This window comes from Pristiophorus japonicus, chromosome 3, assembly GCF_044704955.1.
Source record: "Pristiophorus japonicus isolate sPriJap1 chromosome 3, sPriJap1.hap1, whole genome shotgun sequence".
Classification (NCBI taxonomy): Eukaryota; Metazoa; Chordata; class Chondrichthyes; family Pristiophoridae; genus Pristiophorus; species Pristiophorus japonicus.
Window position 1 is genome coordinate 19176687 of NC_091979.1, and position 20887 is coordinate 19197573.

The 20887-nt window shown below is 48.4% G+C and overlaps 1 protein-coding gene across 1 annotated transcript in view; it reads left to right on the top strand.

The window, feature by feature from the left end:
• Positions 1–19262, top strand: part of LOC139253661 (protein Wnt-10a-like) — a 100868-nt gene extending 81606 nt beyond the window's left edge. The window contains exon 4 of the mRNA XM_070873503.1: positions 18783–19262. Coding sequence (XP_070729604.1) covers positions 18783–19262 — 480 coding nt within the window. The remainder of the gene's footprint in view (positions 1–18782) is intronic.
• The last annotated feature ends 1625 nt before the right edge of the window (positions 19263–20887 follow it).

The window sequence follows — 20887 nt, forward strand, 5'->3', positions numbered from 1 at the left end:
CCCCGTGGGCCCTCGGCTCTCCAGGGCCCCGACCACGTCGCTCTATGAACGCTCGCCGCTCCTTCGCCCCGACCTCGCCGCTCCTGCTGTACCTGCCCACAGAACCTTACGGCACAGACGGAGACCATTCGGCCCATCGTGCTCATGCTGGCTCTCTGAAAGAGCTATTCGTCCTCCTTGCTCTTTCCCCATAGCCCTGCAGGTTGTTCTTTCATTCGGTATGTATCCAATCCCCCTTTTTAAAGTCACCATTGAATCTGCTCCACTGCCCTTTCAGTCAGTGAGTGTATTCCAGACCCTAACAGCTCGTTGGGTAAATAAATGTCGCCTAATTGCCCCGCCGCCCCTCCCCCTGCTTAAATCTGAGTCCTTTGGTTAATGACTCACTTGCCTCTGAAAACAGTTTCGCCCCATCCACTGAATCGAAACTCCTCATAAATTTGAATATCTCTTCCCTTAACTTTCTCTGCTGCAAGGACATCAATCCCAGCTTTGTTTGTCTCTCCACATTGCTGAAGTCTCCTCCTCAGTATTCTACTAAATCTGCTCCACACCCTCTCGAAGGCCTTTACGACCTTCTTAAACAATGCAATTTAGACATCACTGTTAGAATTTTCAATGCTTGCCGCTCCTTTCTGTTACAACTGTTATTGTCTCTTGATTTTATCAACATTACTGCAGCCATTGTTTCTCTGAATTACCCTCCCGTGTTTCTCTTAACCTTAAAATACCCCATCCTATGCTCTCGTCCTCCTCCCTGCATTGAGACTCATTGCACCTTATCCCAAATTTAACACATTCTTTCCCAGAACCTTAAAACTGTGGTGCTGCTCAGCTCCCTCAGTTATTCCCACAATTTTAGAAGTTTTTAAAAAGAAAGAAATTGCATTTATATCGAACCTTTCATGACCTCAGTATGTTTCAAAGTGCTTTACAGCCATGGAAGTACTTTTAAAGTGTGAAAATGCAGGAAAAACAATTTGTGCACAGCAAGGTCCCACAAGCTGCAATGTGATAATAACCAGATAATCTGTTGTTAGTGATGTTGATTGAGGGATAAATAATGGCCTCCCCAGCACTGAAGCACTGACCACACTCAACCAGCTCCGCTGGGGGCGGGCCACATTGTTCGCATGCCTGACACGAGACTCCCAAAGCAAGTGCTCTACTCGGAACTCCTACACGGCAAGCGAGCCCCAGGTGGGCAGAGGAAACGTTTCAAGGACACCCTCAAAGCCTCCCTGATAAAATGCAACATCCCCACCGACACCTGGGAGTCCCTGGTCAAAGACCACCTTAAGTGGAGGAAGAGCATCCGGGAGGGCGCTGAGCACCTCGAGTCTCGTCACCGAGAGCATGCAGAAAACAAGCGCAGGCAGCGGAAGGAGCGTGCGGCAAACCAGACTCCCCACCCACCCTTTCCTTCAACCACTGTCTGTCCCACCTGTGACAGAGACTGTAATTCCCATCATCATCATCATAGGAAGTCCCTCGGAATTGAGGAAGACTTGCTTCCACTCCTGAAGTGAGTTCTTTGGTGGCTGAACAGTCCAATATGAGAGCCACAGACTCTGTCACGGATAGGACAGATAGTGGTTGAGGGTAAGGGTGGGTGGGACTGGTTTGCCGCAAGCTCCTTCCACTGCCTGAGCTTGTTTTCTGCATGCTCTCGGCGTTGTGACTCGAGGTGCTCAGCGCCCTCCCAGATGCGCTTTCTCCACTTAGGGCGGCCTTTGGCCAGGAACTCCTAGGTGTCAGTGGGGATGTTTCACTTTATCAGGCAGGCTTTAAGGGTGTCCTTGTAACGTTTCCTCTGCCCACCTTTGGCTCGTTTGGTACTGGTAAGGCCACACCTGGAATACTGCCTGCAGTTTTGGTTTTGATATTTACGAAAGGATATACTTGCTTTGGAGGCAGTTCAGAGAAGGTTCACTAGGTTGATTTCGGGAATGAGAGGGTTGACTTATGAGGAGGTTGAGTAGGTTTGGCCTCTACTCATTGAACGTCAGAAGAATAAGAGGTGATCTTATCGAAATGTATAAGATTATGAGGGGGCTTGACAAGGTGGATGCAGAGAGGATCTTTCCACTGATGGGGGAGACTAGAACTAGATGGCATGATCTTAGAATAAGGAGCCACCCATTTAAAACTGAGATGAGGAGGAATTTCTTCTCTCAGAGGGTTGTAAATCTGTGGAATTCACTGCGTCAGAGAGCTGTGGAAGCTGGGATATTGAATAAATTTGAAACAGAAATAGACAGTTTCTTAAACGATAAGGGGATAAGGAGTTTTGGCGAGCGGGCAGGGAAGTGGAGCTAAATCCATGATCAGATCAGCCATGATCTTATTGAATGGCGGAGCAGGCTCGAGGGGCCGTATGGCCTACTCCTGCTCCTATTTCTTATGTTCTTAAGACTATCTGCCCCACATGTGACAGGGACTGTGGTTCTCGTATTGGACTGTACAGCCACCTAAGAACTCATGTTAAGAGTGAACGCAAGTCTTCCTCGATTCCGAGGGACTGCCTATGATGTATTTGCCTCATCTTTTCTACTTAGGAAACGTTTCCCGATCTCGTGTTCCCAGCGAGGGTCTGTGTTTGAAGGGGGCGCAGGTCAGTGAGATGGCTTTGCAATATAGGCGCCTGTGAGTATGCTCACGGGTTTGTAGAGCTGTTGAGTTGGGAGTGGCTTAGCCATTCACGTGATGTTCACAAGACTCAATAAAACCTCAGCCAGTTGGGTTCGGGGGATCCACGATGGGGCAGGTGGATGTGAGCCTGGTGGATGAACTGGTAATATGTCATGTTATTGCTAAACCTTTTGCTGTTAAATCAACTAGTTCTTAATAGCAATGCGTGGCCATGAATTCTTAAGCAAAAAACCCATGAAGCAACTACATTACAGGATTCAACATTCTCCGACTCGCGCAGCACTTATAAAAACATAGACACATAGAAAATAGGAGCAGTAGTAGGCCATTCGGCCATTCGAGTCTACACGGCCATTCAATATGATCATGGCTGATCCTCTATCTCAACACCATATTCCCGCTTTTTCCCCATACCCCTTGATGCCTTTTGTGTCTAGAAATCTATCTATCTCCCTCTTAAATATATTCATTGATTTGGCCTCCACAGCCTTCTGTGGTAGAGAATTCCACAGGTTTACCACCCTCTGAATGAAAACATTTCTCCTCATCTCGGTCCTAAATTTCCTACCCCGTATTCTGAGACTGTGACCCCTTGTTCTAGATTCCCCAGCCCCGGGGAAACATCCTCCCCGCATCCAGTCTGCCCAACCCCGTCAGAATTTTATACCTTTCAATGAGATCCCCTCTCATTCTTCTAAACTCTAGTGAATACAGGCCTAGTCGACCCAATCTCTCCTCATATGACAGTCCTGCCATCCCAGGAATCAGTCTGGTGAACCTTCGCTGCACTCCCTCTATGGCAAGTGCATCCTTTCTTAGGTAAGCGTGTGATAGGGGAATTTACCCTCAACCCTTTTCAACCTCGACGGTGCCCTGTACCCTGATCCTTCACCTTCAACCCTTCAATCCGTCCTCTTCCTTACAATTCCTCATCGCTCCTCCCTTAACCATGGCTGCACTCCAGCCCTCCGCCACAGCTATTCATTACCCACTCCAGACAGACCTGTGCTGCAATGGGGTTACTATTGGTCATTCACACTCAGAGTGGGAGGGGAGCTGTCTTCATCATGTTGCCAACCCTCCAGGATTGCCCTTGGAGTCTGCGGGAATGAAAGTCTAGTCTCCGGGGACTGTGCTGCCAGCAATAACCCCGGGAGAAAAAAATCACAGGCACGTTGAAAGATGGAGGGGATGGAACTGCCCCGCGCTGGATTCGGAGCGTGTCATTCGAATTGGATGTTATTTTGCCGCCGGTGCAGGAACTGGCCATCCCGTGGAATTGGCCTCTTTGCGGAAATAAAATGGAGCACAAGAGCGCCGCTGACGTCACAACGCCCCTCCCCTTTTAACGGGGCGGGTCGCTGCGAACTCGGCAGCCTCTTAATTGTCACCTACTGGGCCACCCGGGAGGGTGTGGGCCGGGCCAGCGGCCTGGCAACCATGGCGGGGGTTGTGCGGGGGGGGTTCGGTCTGCACGTTGGCGGCCCGGCCGCACGTTGTCGGGCTGACTGAAAAGTCAGAAAACTTCAGAAAACAACATGGCGGCCTACAGAAAACAACATGGCGGCCGACAGAAAACAACATGGCGGCCGACAGAAAACAACATGGCGACCGACAGAAAACAACATGGCGGCCGACAGAAAACAACATGGCGGCCACCGCCACCGCTGTGCTACCGCCTCCCCTTTAATGTCGGCCAGAGCGCCACGGCCACCGCAGCTTCTCGCACTGAGCGGCCGTCAGTGACATCGACCCCGCGCAGACCTCGAGTCCCGAGGGGCGTCAAGGGGTCGGCGCGCACGGCCAATCGCCGGGGCATGGCGTAAGCCACTTTCCGCCGGCCGAGCGCCGGGGACAATTCCGTGCGGGTGGACGTGGCCCGACGCGCCCACGCGCGCGTTAACTTGTGTGCGCTCCGTTAGCGACGGCAAGCAGCGTGAACTGGCCCAGCGCAAAGGGGCAATTTCAGCCCCACAGCGTGTCCTTTTTCTCATCGTCTCACGAACAGAAAAGGCTGTGGATTCTGGAGTTTTCTGGCCTGAGATCGATAGACTTTTGTTCGGGTAAGGGTACCAAGGGATATAGCCCAAAGGTGGGTGCAATGATCATGTACAGATCAGCCATGATCTCATTGAATGTGGGTACAGGTTAGAGGGGCTGAATGGCCTCACCCTGGACCTGTGTAAGTATGTTGCCATTCTTCGTTATTTAGGTGTCAGCCCTGGCTCAGTGGGTAGCACTCTTTGCTCTGGGTCAGAACATTGTGGATTCAACTCCCAGCTTCAGGGACTTGAGCGTAAACATCTGGGCTGATGCTCCACTGCTGTGCTGAAGGAGTGCTGCACTGTCGGAGGTGCTGTCTTTCAGATGAGACGTCAACACGAGGCTCCTGTCTGCTCTCAGGTGGAAGTAAATGATTACATGGCAGCATTTCGAAGAAGAGCAGGGGAGTTCCAAAGCAGATTATCTGGCCATTGCTGTTTGTGGGAGCTTGCTGTGTGCAAATTGGTTACTGGGTTTCCCATATTATAACATTTGAAAAAGTACTAAATTGGCTGGAAATTGCTTTGGGATGTCCTAAGGTCATGAAATGTGTTCTATAAATGTGAGTCGTTCTTATTCTAATGGAGGTGGAGAAACGGTGTTTGACTGGGCAGAGGGGTCGGAGGTGAGAGGTCATGAGATGAGAACTCCAGCAATGCATCCAATCGGGGTTGGTAATACTTAACCAGTTTGGATACAGGCCCACTGTGCTGCACACCACTAAAGCTGGAAAATCTGTTTCACACCTCTGAGTCAGAAGGTTGTGGGTTCAAGACCCACCCTAGGACGTGCACACAAAAGATATGCACGGAGTACTGTATTCTCCAAGGAGATGAGATATCTTCCTGTAAAGAAAGAAAGACTTGCATTTATATAGTGCCTTTCACGACCACTGGACATCTCAAAGTGCTATGCAGCCAATGAAGTACTTTTGGAGTGTAGTCACTGTTGTATTGTGGGAAATGCGGCAGACAAGTTGCGCACAGCAAGCTCCCACAAACAACAATGTGATAATGACCAGATAATCTGGGTTTTTTGTTATGTTGATTGAGGGATAAATATTGGCCAGAACACTGGAGATAACGCCCCTGCTCTTCTTCAAAATAATGGCCGTGGGATCTTTTATGTCCACCTGAGAGGGCAGACGGGGCCTCGGTTTAACGCCTCATCTGAAAGAAGGCACCTCCGACAATGTAGCACTCCCTCAGCACTGCACTGGGAGTGTCAGCCTAGATTTTTGTGCTCGAGTCCCTGTGAGCATGAAGGATCTACTTGAAGAAGACACAAAGAGGGGTCGTTTTCCAACTGCAGGGAGGGTGTTCCAGCAGGAAGGCAAAATGGAAATTGGTGCACAGCACATACTCGAAGTCTGCTATACCCTCCCAATGGATGAGGTTCCCTGAAGGAGCATGATGTCAGAAAACTAGCCCTTATGTGAAGAAGTGCGCGGTTCCCTGCCCTTTCCCTACCCCGCGTCCCGAAAGATTGGTGGAAGCAGATTCAATAATAACTTTCAAAAGAGGAATTGGATATATGCTTGAATCATAGAATCATAGAAATTTACAGCACAGAAGGAGGTCATTTCGGCCCATCGTGTCTGCGCCGGCCGACAGAAAACTACCCACCCGAATCCCACTTTCCAGCTCTCGGTCCATAGCCCTGCAGGTTACGGCACTTCAACTGCGCATCCAAGTACTTTTTAAATGTGGTGAGGGTTTCTGCCTCTACCAACCTTTCAGGCAGTGAGTTCCAGACTCCCATCACCCTCTAACTGAAAAAAATTCCTCTCAAATCCCCTTTAAACCCCCCCCCCCCATTACTTTAAACCTATTCCCCCTTATTGTTGACCCCTCTGCCAAGGGAAATAGGTCCTTCCTATCCAATCTATCAAGGCCCTTCATAAGTTTATACACCTCAATAAGGTCTGCTCAGCTGCCTCTGTTTCAAAGAACAATCTTTCCTCATTGCTAAAATTCTCCAGTCCAGGCAACAACCTCGTAAATCTCCTCTGTACCCTCTCTAGTGCAATCACATCTTTCCTGTAATGTGGTGACCAGAACTACACGCAGTACTCTAGCTGTGGCCTAACTAGTGTTTGAAAAGGAAACATTTGCAGGGCTATGGGGAAAGAGCAGGAGGCAGTGGGGCTAAATGAATAGTTCTTTCAAAGAGCCGGTACAGGCATGATCGGCTGAATGGTGTTCTTCTGTGTACAGAGGGACCTGGGAATCCTCGTACAACACAAAAAGTTAGCATGCAGGTACATCAAGTAATCAGGAAGGCAAATGGAATGTTGGCCTTTATTGCAAGGGGAATAGAGTACAAAAGTAGGGACGTCCTGTTACAACTGTACAGGGCATTGGTGAGACCACACCTGGAGTACTGCACACAGTTTTGGTCTCCTTATATAAGGAAGGATATACTTGCATTGGAGGCTGTTCAGAGAAGGTTCACAAGGTTGATTCCTGAGATGAGGGGGTTGTCATATGAAGAAAGGTTGAGCAGGTTGGGCCTGTACTCATTGGAGTTTAGAAGAATGAGAGGTGATCTTATTGAAATGTGTAAGATTCTGAGGGGGCTTGACAGGGTAGATGCAGAGAGGATGTTTCCCCTCGTGGGGGAATCTAGAACTAGGGGGCATAGTCTCAGAATAAGGGATCGCCCTTTTTAAATGGAAAAAAGGAGGAATTTCTTCTCTCAGAGAGTCGTAAATCTGTGCGATTCTCTGCCCCAGAGAGCTGTGGAGGCTGGGTCATTGGATATATTTAAGGTGGAGCTCGACAGATCTCTAAACAATAGGGTTATGGGAAGCGGGCAGGAAAGTGGAGTTGAGGCCAAGATCAGATCAGCCTTGATCTTATTGAATGGCGGAGCAGGCTTGAGGGGCAGTATGGCCTACTCCTGCTCCTAATTCTTATGTTCTTATGTGGTGTGATTCAATGATTCTTAGACTCTACGAGCACAAACGGGGATAGTGTGGTAATATGGTTGGGAGGGGCAGTGGTGGAAAGAGAAAATGATCATGTAGCCATAACAATGAAAGGTCCCCGGGCACATGTACAGCCAAGTTTCTTCATGGGTGACCCCCATCTGGCGGGAACCAGAGAAATCTAAGACTTTCTTTCTCTCACTCACATTAAGTCCACATTTCTCTCTCTCTGTTCCGGCTTTGATCTCGGTGGGTTTCTTGTTTAGAGAGAGAGCGGGCCCGAAGATGCCGGCCCTTCCCCTCACACATGTACCCCACATGTACCACCTTCCAGCACAATCCTTCGTCACACCTCGCACTCTGAATGTACACAGTGTCGCACGCAGGTGTCCGCAACGCGACAGCTACCAGCAACAACCGCAATTTGTATTTATATAGCGCCCGTAACGTGGCGAAACGTCCCAAGGTTCTTCACAGGAGTGTTATAAGATTAAAAAATTAACATCGAGCCGCATAAGTAGAATTGAGCGCAGGTGACCAAAAGTTTGGTCAAAGAGGTAGGTTTTAAAGAGTATCATAGTGTTCTATCTTATTATACATAATTTGTAGGTAAATCATATGTTGCATTTCTACATTACAACAGTGACTACACTACAAAAGTACTTCATTGGTTATCAAGCACTATGGGACATCCTGAGGTCATGAAAGGTGCTATAGAAATGTTATTTTTTCCTTTAATTTCTTCCTTCATTCCTTCTTTCTGTGCAAATTGGCTGCCACGTTTCCTACATTACAACAGTGACTGCACTACAAGAGTACTTCATTGGCTGTAAAGCGCTTTGATAGGTCTGGTGGTCGTGAAAGGCGCTATATAAATGCAAGTCTTTCTTTCCTTTCTTTCTTCCTTCTTTTCATTCTTATTGTACATTTTTGAATTTTTGACACACCACTAGCATATTACAACGTGCTTAAATGCTTGTGTAAAGCATCCCTGTCTTTCTAATTATGAACACGGTGCCCGGTTTACACTTCCTCCTGTTGCTTTGACCGTCCCAGTGAGCCCTTGCTTGCCAATTTCACTCTGTAATTGGACTAATCACAGCTGCTGATTGCTCCACAGGTACATACATTCGACAATGAGCGATGCTGGCAGCTTTAAAGGGGTAATTTCTCTCCGAGATGTTCTCTCTCTCTCTCTCTCTTTCTCCCTCCCTCCCCCTCCCTATAAAACATCCAGACTGTAAACAGTTACATTCTGTTATCTCTTTGAAGTGCTCTGGGCTGTAATTATATCTGCAGCTTGTTACAAATCACAGTGCTGGGACACGGCTTTTTGAACTAGCACTGACCGTTAATGCCCGGTTTTACAATCTATTTAGGCAGGCTGAGAGGGTCAAATTCTGTCCCTTTGATTTGAAACAATCACCTGCCCACCCCCTCACCGCTCACAAAAAAAAGGGAGTATGAAGCTGTTAGGACCTGCTCGACTCTAGTGAACTCACGACCGAGTCCCACAAAGGCAAAGAGGCTCAGTCACTGACACTTACATCGCTGAACCAGGAAACTGAATCAGCGCGTCCTTGTGTATGAAACACAGAACGTTAGTGTGCAGGTACAGCAAGTAATCAGGAAGGCAAATGGAATCGTGGCCTTTATTGCAAGGGGGATAGAGTATCAAAGCAGAGAAGTCCTGCTACAGTTATACAGGGTATTGGTGAGGCCACACCTGGAGTACTGCGCACAGTTTTGGTCTCCGTATTTAAGGAGGGATATACTTGCATCGGCGGTCCCTCGGAATCAAAGAAGTCTTGCTTCCACTCTAAAAGTGAGTTCTCAGGTGACTGAACAGCCCAATAGGGGAATTACAGTCCCTGTCACAGGTGGGACAGACAGTGGTTGGAGGAAAAGGTGGGTGGGGAGTCTGGTTTGCCGCACGCTCCTTCCGCTGCCTGCGCTTGTTTCCTGCACGCTCTCGGCGATGAGACTCGAGGTGCTCAGCGCCCTCCCGGATGCTCTTCCTCCACTTAGGATATACTTGCATTGGAGGCTGTTCAGAGAAGGTTCACGGGGTTGATTACGGAGATGAGGGGCTAGACTTATGAAGATAGGTTGAGTAGGTTGGGCCTATACATATTGGAGTTCAGAAGAATGAGAGGTGCTCTTATTGAAACTTATAAGATAATGAGGGGGCTCGACAAGGTGGATGCAGAGAGAATATTTCCACTCATAGAGGAAACTAAAACTACGGGACATAGTCTCAGAATAAGGAACCGCCCATTTAAAACTGAGATGAAGAGGAATTTCTTCTCTCAGAGGGTTGTAAATCTGTGGAATTCTCTGCCCCAGAGAGCTATGGAGGCTGGGGCATTGAATATATTTACGGCGGTGATAGACAGATTTTTGAGCGATAATGGAGTGTAGGGTTATAGGGAGTGGGCAGGGAAGTGGATCTGAGTCCATGATCAGATCAGCCATGATCTTATTGAATGGCGGAGCAGGCTCGAGGGGTCAAATGGCCGACACCTGCTCCTATTTCTTATGTTCTTATGAGTCCAACTCTAAGATTGGAGCACAGCCTTCGAGGCTAGCACTGCCGTGCATCACCGAGGGAGTGTGGCACTGACTAAGGTGCCGCCATTCAAGTGAGATGTTAAATTGAGGCACCATCTGCCCTCTCAGGTGGGCGGAGAACAGGATCGTTCAAGCTGCTGCCTCTGAGCTCTGGCCTAACCCTAACCCAAACCTTAACACCAACCCTAAAGAAAGAAAAGACCTGCACCTTTCACCACCAAAGTGCTTGACAGCCAATGAAGTACTTTTGAAGTGCAGTCACTATTGTAACAACAACAACCTGCATTTATGTAGCACCTTTAACTTAGTGAAGCATCCCAAGGTACTTCACAGGAGTGTTATGAGATTAAAAATTTGACACTGAGCCGCATAAGTAGAAATTAGTGCAGGTGACCAAAAGCTTGGTCAAAGAGGTAGGTTTTAAAGAGCGTCTTGAAGGAGGAAAGAGAGGTAGCGAGGCGGAGAGTTTAGGGAGGGAGTTCCAGAGCTTGGGGCCCAGGCAGCTGAAGGCACGGCCGCCAATGGTTGAGCGATTATAATCAAGGATGCTCAAGAGGGCAGAATTAGAGGAGCGCAGGCATCTCGGGGGCGCGAGGAGATTACACGTAGATAACGTAGGAAACGCGGCAGCCAATTTGCGCACATCAGGGGCCGACAAACTGCAATGTGATAATGACCAGATAATCTGATTGGTTGAGGGATAAATATTTTACAGGATACAAGGGAGAATGTCCTGCTTTCCTGCGAAATAGTGCCACGGGGCCTTACTGAGAGAGCAGACGGAGCCTCGGTTTATTGCGTCATCCGAAAGACGGCAGTGCAGCGCTCCCTCAGCACGGGTCCTGGAGGGTCAGCCTGGATTTTGTGCTTCAGCCACGGGAGTGCGACTTGAACCCATGACCTTCTGACTCAGAGGCAGGAGTGCTGCCCACTGAGCCACGGCTGACACCTAACTCTAAAGCATAAGTCTGTGATCCTGCCTTCTCAGTGGGAAGGCTTCAGTCAAAGGGAGCGGGGATCAAAGAGAGGTCTGCAAAACTGTCGCCCCTGATCTTCTGACCTGTGGTCCCTGTCAATGCAGCTCCCCACTGGCAGCGTGAGCTTGCAGGATGGGCCCGACAGAATCAGTGAGTCAGACACATTCTGTGAGAGACACACAACTGCGAAGGCGAGGGGTTAATATATATCGCACGGTAGTCAAGAAACCTTTTGCGAGTGCAATTTTGAATGCAATTGTAATTATCTTTGACATTTTGCAGCTATATTAGATAGTAATTAGCTGAAGTATGATAACCACTGGCTACATAAGAACATAAGAAATAGGAGCAGAGGAAGCCATTTGGCCCCTCGAGCCTGCTCCGCCATTCAATATGATCATGGCTGATCTGATCATGGGCTCAGCTCCACTTCCCTGCCCGCTCTCCATAACCCATTAATTCCTTATTGCTCAAAAATCTGTCTATCTCCGCCTTAAATATATTCAATGACCCAGCCTCCACAGCTCTCTGGGGCAGAGAATTCCATAGATTTACAACCCTCTGAGAGAAGAAATTCCTCCTCATCTCAGTTTTAAATGGGCGACCCCTTATTCTAAGACTATGTTCCCTAGTTCTAGCTTCCCCCATGAGTGGAAATATCCTCTCCGCATCTCGTTGTCTTATATGTCTCAATAAGATCACCTCTCATTCTTCTGAACTCCAATGAGTACAGGCCCAACCTGCTCAACCTTTCTTTAGAAGTCAACCCCCTCATCTCCGGAATCAACCTCGTGAACCTTCTCTGAACAGCTTTCAATGCAAGTATATCCCTACTTAAATACGGAGACCAAAACTGTACACAGTACTCCAGGTGTGGCCTCACCAATACCCTGTTCAGTTGTAGCAGGACTTCTCTGCTTTTATACTCCATCCCCCTTGAAATAAAGGCCAACATTCCATATTGGTAACTGCAACCAGGCCCCATGACCCATCACTCTCTGTGCTCACTGACGCAAATTGGCTCACATGCCGGAAACGCTTCGATTTAGAAATTGTCGTGTTGAAATCCCTCCATAGCCTCACCCCTCCTCCAGCCCCACAACCCTCCGAGAGCTCAGCATTCCGCCAACTCTGGCCTCTCACACATCTCCCACATCCTTAGCACCATCGTTAGAGGCCATGCCTTCAGTCATCTAGACCGTGAGCTCTGGAACTCCCTCTCTTAAACTCTCCATCTCTCCACCTCTGTCTCCTTCTTTAACAACTCGCACCAAGTCCCACTCACCCATCACCCCCTGTGCTCGCTGACTTACATTGGCTTCCGGTTAAGTAACGCCTCGATTTCAAATTTCACATCCTTTTTTTCAAATCCATCCAGGGCCTCGTCCCCTTCCTATCCCTGTAATCTCCTCCAGCACCACAACGCCCCCGAGATGTCTGCGCTCCTCAAATTCTGCACTTCTGTGCATCCCTAATTATAATCACTCAACCATTTACGGCTTTGCCTTCTGTTGCCTAGGCCCTAAGCTCTGGAACTCCCTGCCTATCCCTCTCTACCTCTCTTTCCTTATAATTTTGAGCGATAAGGGAGTAAAGGGTTATGGGGAGTAGGCAGGGAAGTGGAGCTGCGTCCATGATCAGATCAGCCATGATCTTATTGAATGGCGGAGCAGGCTCGAGGGGCCAAATGGCCTACTCCTGCTCCTATTATGTTCTTATGTTCCTCTTTGAAGACGCTCCTTGAAGCCTACCTCATTGGCCAAGCTTTTGGTCACCTATCCTAATATCTCCATCTTTAGCTCGGTGTCAATTTTCTGGCTGATTATGTTCCTGTGATGTGCTGTGGGAGCGCTTTCCTACTTAACGGCGTTATATAAGTGCAACTTGTAGTACGCTGCTTTTCTGGAAAGATCACATCATCATCATCATAGGCAGTCCCTCAGAATCGAGGAAGACTTGCTTCCACTCCTGAAGTGAGTTCTTTGGTGGCTGAACAGTCTAATTCGAGAACCACAGTCCCCGTCACAGGTGGGACAGATAGGCGTTGAGGGAAGGGGTCGGTGGGACAGGTTTGCCGCACGCTCCTTCCGCGGCTTGCGCTTGATTTCTGCACGCTCTCGGCGATGAGACTCGAGATGCTCAGCGCCCTCCCGGATGCACTTTCTCCACTTAGGACTGTCTTGGGCCAGGGTCTCCCGAGTATCAGTGGGGATGTCGCACTTTATCAGCGAGGCTTTGAGAATGTCCTTGTAACGTTTCCGCTGTCCACCTTTGGCTCGTTTGCCGTGAAGGAGCTCCGCGTAGAGCATTTGCTTTGGGAGTCTCGTGTCTGGCATGCGGACGATGTGGCCTGCCCTGCGGAGCTGATCGAGTGTGGTCAGTGCTTCAGTGCTGGGGATGTTGGCCTGGACGAGGACGCTGATGTTGATGTGCCTGTCCTCCCAGGGGATTTGTAGGATCACAACACTTCTAAAGACTGGAGTTATTTGCTCAGAGCTGTCAGTTTTCCTGGGCAGTGTTTGTTCCTGTACATTAATTGGTTGAAAAGCCTTTGTTCTGGTGCTGACAGACGCTTGCTATCAGAGGGGTGGGGAGGCCGGGAGCAGGGCGGGGAGCCATTGAGTGATGGGACACTGGGGAAGATAGGCCGAGGGCCCTAGTGAGCTCGCTCCAACTGCTGCAATTCGCAGAGTCAGCACGTCTTCGCCCAGAGAGGGGTGAAAATGTGGAACCCGCTACCACATAGCACAGTGGAGGTGAATAGCATCGAGACACTCAAGGGGAAGCTGCAAGTCTTTCTCTCCCTCACTCACATTTTGTTGAAGTTTCTCTCTCTTTATTGCTGATTCGAGCTCAGTGGATTTCTCTTTGAGATCTGCCCTGTGCCAGCCAGGTAGGTGGTAGGAAGCACTGTAGTTAGTCCTCAGTGCCTCTGGATAAGGTAAGAGTGCGCTTAGGTGGATATAACGGTGAAGGATAGAGGGCGATGGATAGAGGGCGATGGATAAAGGGCAAAGGATAAAGGGGCGATGGATATAGGGGTGAAGGATATAGAGGTGAAGGATATAGGGTGAAGTACATAGGGGCGAAGAATATAGGGGAAGTATATAGGGGCGATGGATATAGGGGTGAAGGATATATGGTGAAAGATATAGGGGCAAAGGATATAGGGGTGAAGTATATAGGGTGAAGTATATAGGGTGATGGATATAGGGGTGAAGGATATAGGGTGAAAGATATAGGTGCAAAGGATATAGGGGTGAAGTATATAGGGTGAAGTATATAGGGCAATGGATATAGGGGTGAAGGATATAGGGTGAAGGATATAGGGTGAAGTATATAGGGGAAGTATATACGGGAGAAGGATATGGGGGGAGTGGGCTGGGGCAGGGGACGGGGGAGTGGGCTGGGGGAGGGACGGGGGAGTGGGCTGGGGGAGGGGGAGGGGACGGGGGAGGGGATGGGAGAGTGGGCTGGGGGAGGGGGAGTGGGCTGGGGGAGGGGACGGGGGAGTGGGCTGGGGGAGGAGGAGGGGGAGGGGATGGGGGAATGGGCTGGGGGAGGGGACAGGGGAGGGGGAGTGGGCTGGGAAAGGCAATCGAGAGGCAGTGACTTTGAGAAAAAGGATCAAACAAAATTAATTCAGAAATACAAACGCTAACTGTCTTTACAGGACGATGATCTTGGATTTATTTTATTTGTGGTTTAACCTTCTCATCAAGATGTGCGGGGGGGGGGGATTTAAAATGTTTTTAATGTATTCATTCCTGGGATGTGGGCGTCGCTGGCAAGGCCGGCATTTATTGCCCATCACAAATTGCCCCTTGAGAAGGTGGTGGTGAGCCGCCTTCTTGAACCGCTGCAGTCCGTGTGGTGAAGGTGCTCCCACAGTGCTGTTAGGGATCAATCAGATAATCTGGTCATCATCTCATTGCGGTCTGCTGTGAATAAATTGGCTTCCTTGTTTTCGGCATTACAACAGTGCCTGCACTTCAAAAGTGCTTCATAGGCTGTCAAGGGCTTTGGGATGTCCTGAGGTCACTATCACTCTTAGCCTGCTTCATCATCGTCATAGGGCAGTCCCTCGAAATCGAGGAAGACTTGCTTCCACTCTAAAAGTGAGTTCTCAGGTGACTGTACAGTCCAATGGGGGAATTACAGTCTCAGTCACAGGTGGGACAGACAGTGGTTGGAGGAAAGGGTGGGCGGGGAGTCTGGTTTGCTGCACGTTCCTTCCTCTGCCTGCACTTGTTTTCTGCATGCTCTTCGTCTCTTGGCTTCAGTACTGCACTGAAGTGTCAGCCTAGGTTCTACGAAAGAAAGAAAGAAAGGTAGAAAGAAAAGAAAGAAAGAAAGAAAGAAAAAGAAAGACTTGCATTTATATAGCGCCTTTCACGACCACTGACTTTACAGCCAATGAAGTACTTTTGGAGTGTAGTCACTGTTGTATTGTGGGAAACGCAGCAGCCAATCTGCTTAATTCTTTACCCACCTTTCCGAATTATCTTTAACCTCGCTGAGATAATCCTGACATCTCTGACTCTCCCTCTATCCCCCCGCGCCCCCCTCTCCCCCACCCCCCCCCCCCACCATCCTGCAGCTGGGCTACCTCTGACCCCCCCCCACTGAGCTACCTTTGACCCTGCCTGAACTCCATTTGACCTTAGAGACCCAGGGTGAGCCCCTAAACCCCAGTAGGCCGCCACTCTTTCTTTGACTACCTGAGCTCTCCTCTCTGTGTCTGCATTTCAGGCCACGGAGATACTTCAAGTAACCGCCCCAACCCCCCCCACCCACCCCCCACTCCCCGCCACCCCACCAGACAAACTGAAAAGCAGCTGGAAAAATATTTGTTTACACTTTTAAAAAAAGAGACAGAAAGAAAAGTTCACGAAATGTCTTTGATGAACTTGCAGTCACAGCACACGTATTAGTTGATCGCAGGAGGTTCTGGTCCATCCTTCAGTGAAAATGCCCTCAATTACTGTCTCTTGCATTCCACACTATTACTTCATTAAGGCATCTGCAATTAAACAGAAAAGCTCACGCACCCAAGCTGACATAAGGTATAATCAGTGAAGTAACAACATTAAAATGTATATTTTCAAACAACTCTGTGCGAGTTCCTAAGTCTTTCTTTTTCCTGGTGTGTGGCCTGTTACCAATGGGACTAGACTGTTGCACAATGTCCGCCTGTGACTCATTCATTCTCAGCGTCTTATCAGCCACATGTATTTATATCGCACCTATTAGCACAGAAAGGTGTGCATCAGGGCCGACACATCAAAAGTATTTAATTGGCTGTAAAGCACTTTGGGACACGCTGAGATTGTGAAAGGCACTATATAAATGCCAATTCCTAAGAATATAAGAAACAGGAGCAGAAGTAGGCCAATTGGCCCCTCGAGCCTGCGCTGCCATTTAATAAGACCATGGCTGATCTGATCATGGACTCAGCTCCACTTCTCTGCCCGCTCTCCATAACCCTTTACTCCCTTATATCAAAAATCTGTCTATCTCCACCTTAAATATATTCAATGACCCAGCCTCCACAGCTCTCTGGGGCGGAGAATTCCACAGATTTACAACCCTCTGAGAGAAGAAATTCCTCCTTGTCTCAGTTTTATTCTGAGATTATGTCCCCTAGTTTTAGTTTCCCCTATGAGTGGAAATAGCCTCTGCATCAACCTTGTCGAGCCCCCTCATTACCTTATATGTTTTGATAACATCACCTCTCATCCTTCTGAACTCTACTGCCCAACTTACTCAACCTATCTTCATAAGTCAACCCCCTCATCTCCGGAATCCTGTATATATACCCATATATAGAACCCCGTATATAAAGAAAGAATGACTTGCATTTATATAGTGCCTTTCATGACCACCGGGTGTCTCAAAGCGCTTTACAGCCAATGAAGTACTTTTTGGAGTATAGTCACTGTTGCAATATGGGAAGCGTGGCAACCAATTTGCGCACAGCAAGCTCCCACAAACAGCAATGTGATAATGACCAGATCAGCTGTTTTTGTTATGTTGATTGAGGGATAAATTTTGACCCAGAACACCGGGAATAACTCCCCCGCTCTTCTTCGAAATAGTGTCACAGGATCTTTTATGTCCACCTGAAAGAGCAGACGGGGGCCTCGGTTTAATGTCTCATCTGAAATACAGCACCTCTGACAGTGCAGCGCTCCCACAGCAGTGCACTGACATGTCAGCCTAAATTTATGTGCTCAAGTCCCTTCTGACTCAGAGGCAAGAGTGCTGATACTAGATATAATACCCTGTATTTATATACAGATATGACGTCCTGTGCACATGCACAGATATACTGCTCCTGTATAATATATCCCTCAGATATATTATTAACAGTGACCAGTTCTGGCATGCAAAGAGATGTTTGAGCATTTATCCCTGGATGTTGGATGATTCCTGACCTATTTCCCTGTTGTTCCCTCTTAACCGATAAGGGATAAAGGGGTTATGGGGAGCGGGCAGGGAAGTGGATCTGAGTCCATGATCGGATCAACCATGATCGTATTAAATGGTGGAGCAGGCTCGAGGGGCCGTATGGCCTACTCCTGCTCCTATTTCTTATGTTCTTAAATCAATGTTTCCATTAATCTGTCTTTATCAGTGGGAGATAAGGAAAATCTTTTTTACGCCACGAGTCGTTCTGATGGACCGAATGTCCTCCTCCCAGGCTGTGTGATTCTCTGAACTCACGTGGCTAACACGAACAGATTTTCGGCCGAGAATCTCCTTGGAGCATGGATAGAGGATTGGCTAACTAACAGAAAACAGAGAGTCAGGATAAACGGGTCATTTTCCAGCTGGCAAACAGTGACTAGGGGGGGTGCCGAAGGGATCAGTGCTGGGCCCTCAACTATTTACACTCTATATTAATGACATGGATGAAGGGACCGAGTGTCATGTAGCCAAGTTTGCTGATGCTACAAAGATGGGTGGGAAAGCAAATTGTGAGGACACAAATAATCTGCAAAGGGATATGGACAGGCTATGTGAGTGGCAAACATTTGGCAGATGGAGTATAATGTGGGACAATGTGAGGGTATCTACTTTGGCAGAAACAATAGAAAAGCAAATTATAATTTAAATGGAGAAAATTGCAAAGTGCTGTAGTACAGAGGGACCTGGGCGTCCTGGTGCATGAAACACAAAAAGTTAGTATGCAGGTACAGCAAGTGATGAGGAAGGCCAATGGAATGTTGGCCTTTATTGCAAGGGGGATAGAGTATAAAAGCTGATGATGCAAAGATGGGTAGGAAAGCAAATTGTGAGGAGGACACAAATAATCTGCAAAGGGATATGGAGAGGCTAAGTGAGTGGCAAACATTTGGCAGATGGAGTATGATGTGGGAAAATGTGAGGTTATTCACGTTGGTAGGAAGAAGATAAATGCAAATGAAGGGGTTATGCGGACCTGGAAGGGAAGGGGAGCTGAGTCCATGATCGGATCAGCCATGGTCGTATTGAATGGCGGAGCAGGCTCGAGGGGCCGTATGGACTACTCCTGCTCCTAGTTCCTATGTTCTTATGTTCTTACATTCTTGTTTTGTCTCTCTGTTTGCGCCCCCCTCCCCCTTCAGATGATTGCGGAGAACATGAAGCGTAAGTGCAAGTGCCACGGCACCTCGGGCAGCTGCCAGCTGAAGACCTGCTGGCAGGTGACGCCGGACTTCCGGACAGTGGGCAGCCTGCTGAAGCGCAAGTTCCGCAACGCCACGCTGATCAGGGCCCACAACCGCAACGCGGGCCAGCTGGAGCACGGCCACCACCACCACCCGCACCGGCGGAAATCCGGCTCGGCCGCCGCCGAGCTGGTCTTCTTCGAGGAGTCGCCCAACTTCTGCGAGAGCGAGCCCGAGCTGGACTCGGCCGGGACACGGGGCCGCATCTGCAACAAGACCAGCCCCGGCCTGGACAACTGCGAGAGCCTGTGCTGCGGACGGGGCCACAACATCCTGCGGCAGACGCGCCGCGAGCGTTGCAACTGCAAGTTCCACTGGTGCTGCTACGTGGCGTGCGAAGAGTGCCGAGTGACGGAGTGGGTCAGCGTCTGCAAATAAGCACGGCCGCGCGCGGGAAAATAACTAGCGCAAAAGAAAAAAACATCGAGCCCAGAATCATTTACAAAAAACGAACAAAAACAAAACAAAAAAAAAAAACAGGACCCGGTTCAGCCAAAGAGACGTTGGACTCCAAAAAATCTCTGCACTGCCACATTTGGAAGTTTATGACTGTGCGGTTGGAGAACTAGTGGGACCATGCTTCCCGCCATCATCATAGGCAGTCCCTCGGGATCGAGGAAGACTTGCTTCCACTCTAAAAGTGTGCTCTTAGGTGACTGTACAGTCCAATATTGGAATACTGAACAGTCCAATATGGGAATACTGAACCATCCAATACGGGAATACGGAACAGTCCAATACGGGAATACTGAACAGTCCAATACGGGAATACTAAACAATCCAATCATCATCATCATAGGCAGTCCCCCGAACGAGGATGACTTGCTTCCACAAGTGTTCACAGATGTTTCAATGAAGGACCTGATGTTCTAGTCCTGAACTCCAATTGAGGGGATGGAAGATGCCTGTGCGTGGATTTTTTTTAACATGTGGTGACCGTTGCACTCCAGCCATCACACGGGCTTGACAGAGCTAGGCCTTTATCCAGTGGCAAGGGTTAACCAGGACAACTGGAGACCTGCTCTACAGTCCAATACGGGACTACTGAACAGTCCAATGCGGGAATACTGAACAGTCCAATACTCCACACACACACCGCCTACTTCCTTTCCTCGAACTAGGCTGACTTGTTTTCCCTTGGAACTACGCCGGAGTTACCAGCCGAATGAATCGTTTCTTTATTTTTTCTCTTCGTATCCACGCCGATGAAAGACGTATTCGAACGTCTCACTGAAATGGGGGTCAGGGGAACAACTCTCACACACGATTCAGAGACTCAGGAAATACTTCACAAAGACATTTAAAACAAAAATTGTAGAGAAGGAAAAAAAAACAGAGAGAAAAAGACAGAAAAAAAAAACAAATGTGTAATTATTTGGAATGGTGTGTTCATTTTTTTTCCCCTTGTCGCTGTTGTTTAATGTATTATAAGTTATTTTAATATAATGGATACTTGTTCACTTTGAAAGTGTCCGGCTAACAATGTGTTAAATTCTAGTGCTAAATATTAAACGGAACGTCACAGTAATGAGCTATCGCAATCCGTCGCATTGTTTATGAGTGATTGTCGGCAGACTGAATGGGACCCAGTGTCGCGGACACAAAGAATCGGCAAAGGGATATAGACAGGCTAAGCGAATGGGCAAAAATTTGGCAGATGGAGTATAATGTGGGAAAATGTGAGGTTATCCAGGTTAGTAGGAAGAATAAAAATGCAAATTATTATTTAAATGGAGCGAGATTACAAAATGTTGAGGTACAGAGGGATCTGGGGTTCCTTGTACATGAAACACAAAAAGTTATCACAGCAGGTACAGCAAGTAATTAGGAAGGCAAATGGAATGTTGGCCTTTACTGCAAGGGGGATAGAGTATAAAAGCAGGGAAGTCTTGCGACAACTGTACATCATCATCATCAGAGGCAGTCCCTCGAAATTATGCTTCCACTCTAAAAGTGAGTTCTCAGGTGACTGAACAGTCCAATATGGGAATTACAGTCTCTGT